General features: G+C 36.2%; 2 protein-coding genes across 2 annotated transcripts; both read right to left on the minus strand.

The window, feature by feature from the left end:
• Positions 1–3,340: 3,340 nt before the first annotated feature.
• On the minus strand, positions 3,341–5,338 carry LOC113718495 (cytochrome P450 76T24). The gene is made up of 2 exons (XM_027243397.2): positions 4,358–5,338; positions 3,341–4,095 (listed from the first exon to the last, which is right to left on the minus strand). The coding sequence occupies exons 1-2, from the start codon at positions 5,252–5,254 to the stop codon at positions 3,487–3,489; spliced, it is 1,506 nt and encodes a 501-aa protein (XP_027099198.1). The 5' UTR covers positions 5,255–5,338; the 3' UTR covers positions 3,341–3,486.
• A 1,232-nt stretch (positions 5,339–6,570) lies between these two features.
• LOC140021377 (uncharacterized) lies at positions 6,571–6,921 on the minus strand. The gene has a single exon (XM_072072137.1). The coding sequence runs from the start codon at positions 6,919–6,921 to the stop codon at positions 6,571–6,573; it is 351 nt and encodes a 116-aa protein (XP_071928238.1).
• Between the last annotated feature and the right edge of the window lie 571 nt (positions 6,922–7,492).

The raw sequence follows: 7,492 nt of genomic DNA on the forward strand, positions 1-7,492 counted from the left end.
CATCAGTTCTCAACATCAATTTTGAGTATGAAACAGTTGAATAGCAGTTCTAAGTGAATTAGTCAGATCCGATTGTTTGCGATTCACAGTGTAATCTTTTATATTTTGTAGCTCCATTAAACCTAATGATTTTTTAGATCAAATATATGCATGATATGTTTTCATATTTTCTGCCATTAGTGCAAATTGCTTTGTCAAACAAATCATACTAGACGATTTCCAACTGTTTTATTTTAGAAAAAAAGCGCATCTAGGCTTAAAATTCAAGAGGGCAAACTAAATTAGCGCTGACCAATTTGAATGAACAATAACATAAAAAGGCAAACTCTTAGCTGCCAGAATCAGTATGTCAAAAGCTGCAAATTAACCAGCTTTCTACTAAAAAATTCTGCTTGTTTAACGTTTAGAGAAACTTAAAACTAGATACTAGCAGACTAAAGAAATTGAAAATTGACTGATTATTTTCCTAAGTTATTGAAGTTTTTTATGGCAAGAGAAATTTGGAAGTATTTCATTAACATGTTATCTCTTTACAATCCATAACACCTGCTAGTCAGCCGTGTACATGTTGAAGAAAGCTGCAGCTTCGCCAATTATTCAGTTTGAAGCACATTTATTCTCTGTTTTCAAACTCGGACCGGACCGGCCGGTCCGACCGAGAACAGGCCAATTGTCCGGTCCGAGCTAACTTTAAAAACCGGGAAATTAAAAGTTCGGTCAAACCAGGTCAAAACCCGGGTTTGACCGGGTTTGACCGGGAAAAATAAGAACCGGGTTCCACCATGCATCTCGGATCTCACGCAAGGAAAGGAAAGAGAGGGACCCACATCTCCTTGGCTCCATGTGCCCAGCCCAAAATCCCAAAACGCAACCATTTTTGTAATGGGACATGCATGCACAGTTGATTACTGCTACAGTGTTGCTACATCCTGGCCACAACTCGCTCGCACGTGTTCATACAACATCCATATCTTCTGGTTGCCGCCTCTCCATGCATGTATGTAGATTCTTTTTTTTTTTTGAAGGTCAAAATATTTCTAATATTATATTTTGATCCTAGGTTATTAAAAATTATTAATATATCTCAAATATTTCATACTTTATAAATATTATCTTAAAATTTGGTATTATTTTTTAATTAAATCCATAATTTTAATTCTAAGCTTGTTAATACTCATTAAATAATATAAATTGCTATTTGACTGTTCTAATTTCTTTGTATTTTCTTGTTAAATATATTTGAAACATCAAATATATATGAATATATCTTTATTAATATTAACATGTTATTAGGTATTTTACATATAATATTTTAATTTTTAAATAATTTTTATTTATGACATCATCCGGTTCAACCCCGATCGAATCCGGTTGAACCCATTGACCCCTGACCCCTGAACTTGAACGAGTCGATACCCGGTCCGGTTCTGAAAACATAGCATTTATTTAGACGACACCTGCAGATAATGTTCATATATTAGAGACAACCAATAGATTCCTGACAAGTACGACGGTATCAATTATTAAAACTGCCAAATCTATTATAGAAGTAATTTCTCAATTTTGAATTCTTTGGAAGGTGGATCTTGACCTTTTTTAATTTTGCTTCGAAACAAATTAATTTAGATGATGCTGCATCTTGGCAATAATATTTATTTTGACGATCAAATCCATTATCGAATGTGCAATCTGTAGTTGAGAACTAAATTGCGAATGTTTAAGCTAATCAAGTGTGATAACAATGGTGGGAAGAAAGCAAAATTAAACCTAAGTTGACATTTCCATGGAGAACATGTTTGGAGAGGGGAAAGGGAAAGACAGAAGCAAAAATGCTGTCAGCTAAAGAGGAAAGTCGCTATGCTGAAGAGTTTGATTTCTTTGACCAGGGTAAAACACCATTTTAATGTTTTCTGATTGAATTTTTAAATAATGACCACAAATTGATATTAGAAGGATGCAAAGAAGATAATTGATAATTAGGGTAGAGTCCCACAGTATCTGGAGCACAGCAAAATAACGATAAATACAAATCTTTTCCTACTATTTCTTGGATTTCGTTATCTCTCTTTTGAATTAGTAATTTTGATCTTTTCATTTCTGAATTTTGTGTTAATGAATTGAATAAAAGTAAATTAAAGCTAATGAAATTTAGAAAGAGGTGGGGATAAATCCACATCTCCACAATTTAAATCCACACTCTTATAACCAAGTTGACCAAAGAGCCCATAGCATTTATGGGGCTTGGTAGAAACTTTTTCAATCAAAAATTAATCTTTTTTTGGTGAAAATTGATGGTGCTAATTTGGATTTAAAATTTACATCATTATGATTGGTCTTAAAATTTTTGACATTTTTTTATTCACTTTGATGGCATTTACTTTTTCCTCTTATTTGGTGGAGAGAATGTTTTTATCTCTTTTTATCACTTAAGAGGAGACGAGAGATTTTTAAAAATTGTGCTAAGAAAATATTTTTACCTTTTTGGCATGTTACACTTCAAAGTTGATTGAACTATAATTTTAAAAAACACTGGCACATCAATAATTAAGATGATGGTATCAAACAATTTCAATTAATTAAAATTTGTAGTTGATTTTTTAAACATCTCTTGTTGTATGAAAAATAAGTTTTTGTATTGAAAAAAGTTTCTATCAAGCTCCTATAGGTTTTTATTGTCATTTTAATGCTAGGGGTGTGGATTTAGATTGGGCGGGGGTGTGGATTTAGCCCCACCCTTTAGAAAATTAATATCAACAAAAAACTTGGAGATGAGTTCATAAAAGGATAGGCCTTGTTGAAACTTAGAGTCCTTCTTGTTGCAAGTTTGATTTCGAATTATGTGTCTGACATATGAAGATAAAAAGGGTATATAAAAAGTCGGGAGGGATAAAAACAAAAAAGATAAGAATCATCATATATTGAAACAAAGTAGATTTGAATCTATGTTACACCTTGGTGTTTCAAATTTATGATCCCTATGATATCTTGTATTAGAACACCAAAAAAGTAAGAGCGACTGTAATGCCAAAAGTGTACCATCGCATCAAAATGCAGTATCTAGCAGGCTCTGGCGAAGTCCATATGCATATTGTACTTATTCTAACCTTGATTTGACGTGCATCCAAGAAAACAGTAGAGAAAGTCATACAAGTCCGTCGTTTCTTTAAGGGACATTTCAATGGAAAGTGGAAACGGGTCTCTCCGGTTGATTTTTGTCTGATTGAGTTCAGTTGATTAATTACTATAATATTTGGTGTAAATCCATCCAAGTTTGGTGTAAATTCTCAATTTTATTCCAACTCAATTATATGAACTAACAAATTTCACAATAACACAAAAGTTGGACGAGTTAACACCAAATATTGTAAGAATTACATTAAAGCTAAACAAAATTCAACGCCCTGGATCCCATTTCAATTCCAGGTTCTTTGCTAATATTATTTTGACAGTCTGACCATGAAAAGGACATATAAGTAAAACAAATCATCACATTGTGGCTCTAATTGGAATGGCTTTAAGGGGTGCTGCCTTCTGCATTGTGATTCCAAGCTTTTCACGCATGCCAATATCTTCTGGTTTCATCCCTTCTTCAAGCTTCCAATCAAAGTTATGAATGAGCGAAGCCAATATCAGATGAATCATGCGTTCAGCCAGTGGCATCCCAACACATATTCTCCTGCCTGTACTGAATGGAAGGAGCTCAAAATGATGGCCTTTGACATCGATTTCACTGTCTAGGAATCTTTCAGGCACAAATGAATCAGGATTCGACCACACACTCGAATCTCTACCAATAGCCCAAAGATTAACAAGTACTAGAGTATTTTTGGGTACAATATACTGGTCAATTTCTACATCGGCTTCATAGTAGCGACTCATTGTGCTGGCAGGAGGGTAAAGGCGAAGGGCCTCTTTAACAATTGCCCGCAAGTAAGGGAGTGCAGAAATGTCTGAATCTTGAATCAGTTTACGATGTCCAATGATTTCTCTTATCTCAGTTTTAGCCTTTTCCATTTTGTCTGGGTTCCTCAATAACTCAGCCATTGCCCATTCCATCGTAGAAGATATTGTATCAAATGCTGCTTGAAATAAATCCTGAAACAGGAAATGGTCAGATATCTTCCCAGAGTTTCTGATTTTAGCTTCCAATTTTTCTTTAGGTTTACAATTCTTTATAAAATCCGAATAAAAGATAAAAAACCATAACTATTGAGGGAATTATGGCTAATAGATCTGGTAATAATTATGTGTCATGTATCCAATGATGAAAATGTATACACTGTCATTACATAAAAGATTAATTTTTTTATCATTTTCAACAAGTGTATCACTGAAAAGCTGAGGAGTAGATACTCACGAGAAACAAATGTTTTGCGTCCTTAATGCTCCATTCAGTTTTGTGCTGCTGAATCAGGTCAAGGAGGACCTCTAGCAAGTCGTTCCTCCGACAATAAGCAAGGGATTTCTCCCTTTCTTGTAACCGTTGCCTAATAATTTCATCAAACATTTGAAGCAATTTTCCAAAGTAAAACTTGGTCTGGCGCCTAATACCCTGTGGATCAATCGCTCGGAGCACGGGAAAGAAGTCTGAGAGATTAAGTTTGGCTAGGGTGTCCAACACACCCAATATATTTTCTTTCAGTTCTTGAGACGAATTTGACTCGTAACAACCAAAATCAACAGAGAAGAAAGTGCTGGATACAATATTAACCATTGTTGTGAAGGTAGCTTCACCTATATCAACAACTTCCCCGTTAATGCAACAGCCATGGACATAATTACAAAGTTGTTGCACCTTTTCTTGACGGAGCCCTTGACTAGCATTGAGTCGTTCTGAGGAGAAAAGTTGTTCTTTGCACAGTTTGCGATGATTGCGCCATTTGCTATTTATTGGTAGCCAGACAACAGAGAACTTGTGATGATCGAATGCTCGGGCTGAATCAAGGACTAGTCTTGAGGTGTAGAGATGATCATATTTTTGAAGTAATTCTTTGGCTACTTTTGGGGAGGATACAATAATCATTGTTCTGTTCAGTACCTTAATTGACATCAAAGGTCCGTATGTTTTGGAGAGTTTTGCTAGTGTTGAATGCATGATTCCACTGAGCTGGAACATGTTTCCAACTATGGGATATTGGTATGGCCCTGGTGGAAGTTTACTGGACTTGTGGCCGCAATAGCGGCCGAAGATCCGATACAAAATGAAAAGTAGCAGTACTACTTGTAGCAAAAGGGAAAGGGATGGCTTCTCCATGTTTATCTCTCTCTTTCCTCTCTTCTTCTTTAGCTACAAGGCCTCTGTCTGTCTAGAGATTTAATGGTGAGAATGACCCGAAATTGATTCATTATATTTTCAAATTATTGTGCACTGTTGAAATTTCGCTATCCATAACCAACTCCATCACGCTGCCAAAGTTCTGTACAGGTTCATCGCTATTTGGATTTGTAAACATTATGCTATGTCTTCATGAGGACAAAATACCAAATAAATATGGTTGAATTATAACTAAAAAAAAAAAAAGATAACTACTTCCATGCAAACTTGCGCCGAAAAAAATAATGGTTACCAACTACTATTAGGAATATGCTTTTGCTTTTCTTTTGTTGTATTTTCCTTAACTTCAATGATTAGGAATCTGCTCATGAGCAATATAAAATCGTCGTCAATCAACATTCAAGATTATTTTCTTCTGATTGAAGAATTAATCAGTGACATAATTTTTTTTTTTTTGTCAAAAAAGTGACATAATTGCATAAGATAAATTTGCCTCTCGGAAAATTAGCATGCCAGAACTTGGGAAACAATAGCCAACGTTAACTTTTTTGTTCGATTAACATAAAAATACTTGGAAGCGTTCAGGTAATACTTTCGTGAACTAGAAGAGAAGTAAAGAATTGGGAAGACATTGGGGGATACATTGAATAAAAGGTAGACCAACTTGAAGGTTCATTATCCAAAATCATTCATTTTCTTTCAGAAATTTCCATAATACAAAAGTATATATGTGTTTTCTCTTTCTTCCCCGGATGAATGTTTCTCTTTGGAACCTTGATGGCATAAGGTACTTTAAATTCTTGGATAAATTTTCCCTTCCTGAAACTTATTCTTACCTTTTTTAAATTTTTTTTGAACTCTTCCAACGCCATTGGCAATTTACTGGTAACCAGATGTAATGGTACTTCTAGTTATGATCTGAATAGGCTAAGAAGGTAGAAGAGTGTAGCAGAGAGATTCGTAGAGAAGGAGGAGAAGTGTGAGAGAGAAGAGAGGAAAGGATAGAGCAATAGGTAAGTAAACTGAATTTGTTATATCTGATAACATGCCTTTTCGTCCCCTTTAGGCTTTATTTATACAGAATGCTCCCTCTAGATCCTTCTGCAACTAGCCAATCTCTTAACAGAATGAGCATGCATACATGCATGCCTTTGACAGCTAGCTGACTAACTAACTAACGGAAATGCTAACTAACTATCTGAAAAGGAAAACATGGCAGATACATTTCTGCTCAGAAATATCTAGTGAAAATATCTAGGGTCATTACAATACCTCCCCCTTGAGAATCCTAGTCACTAGGATTTGAGCTGGAAATCTGGAAACTGTGATTGTATCACCGTGACATCCTCCCAAGTTGAGTCTTCAGTGCTTAGGTTCACCCATTTGATCAACACTTGAGTCACCTTCTGCCTTTTCCTTATGATTTCACGAGTAGCAATCACCCTTTCAGGGGCAATTTTAATCTGTCCATCCGTAGTCGTCAAGGGTAACTCCTGAGTCACAACCTGATTCTTTGCAGATGGTTTAAGCAGGGAGACATGGAAGGTAGGATGTATCAAAGAACCAGCAGGTAATTCTAGTCTGTAGGCCGCATTCCCCACCTTTTGAAGGACCTTGTAAGGGCCATAATATTTGGAAGATAACATAATATTTGGAAGATAACTTCAGATTTCTTCGGACTGCTACTGAAGTTTGTCTATAAGGCTGCAATTTCAAATAGACCCAGTCTCCTACCTGAAAACTCCTTTCAATTCTGTTTTTGTCAGCGAACTGCTTCATTCGATTCTGAGCCTTGATCAGATTACCCCGCAGCAGTTCATTCCATTTCCTTCTATCTCCTAGCCAATGTTCCACAGCAGCTACTGGAGTCTCCAAGCCATTGAGGCCTAGTTGCGGGGTGGATAACCATACAGAGCCTGAAAATGAGTCATCTTTAAGGCTGTGTGATGGTTGGTGTTGTACCACCATTCAGCAGCTGCTAGCAAGGACTTCCATTTGTGAGGCTGTTGGAAACACAAACACCTCAAGTATGTCTCTACACATCTGTTCAGCCTTTCTGTCTGCCCGTCTGTCTGGGGGTGGTAGGCAGTGGAGTAATGCAGCTCAGTACTTAGCTTCCCAAACAACTCCTGCCAGAACATGCTGGTGAACAGCCTGTCTCTGTCCGATACAATGCTCAGAGGTAATCCGTGCAATTTGTAGATGTTGTCAAAATAT

This window comes from Coffea arabica, chromosome 11e, assembly GCF_036785885.1.
Source record: "Coffea arabica cultivar ET-39 chromosome 11e, Coffea Arabica ET-39 HiFi, whole genome shotgun sequence".
Classification (NCBI taxonomy): domain Eukaryota; kingdom Viridiplantae; phylum Streptophyta; class Magnoliopsida; order Gentianales; family Rubiaceae; genus Coffea; species Coffea arabica.

What these genes read in the sequence shown, in the direction of transcription:
- LOC113718495 (XM_027243397.2), bottom strand. Translation starts at nt 5,254, where the DNA reads ATGGAGAAGCCATCCCTTTCCCTTTTGCTACAAGTAGTACTGCTACTT. An exon ending in ACGCAAAACATTTGTTTCTC is followed by an intron (nt 4,096 to 4,357) that starts GTGAGTATCTAC and finishes TTCCTGTTTCAG; the next exon opens with GATTTATTTCAAGCAGCATT.
- LOC140021377 (XM_072072137.1), bottom strand. Translation starts at nt 6,921, where the DNA reads ATGTTATCTTCCAAATATTATGGCCCTTACAAGGTCCTTCAAAAGGTG.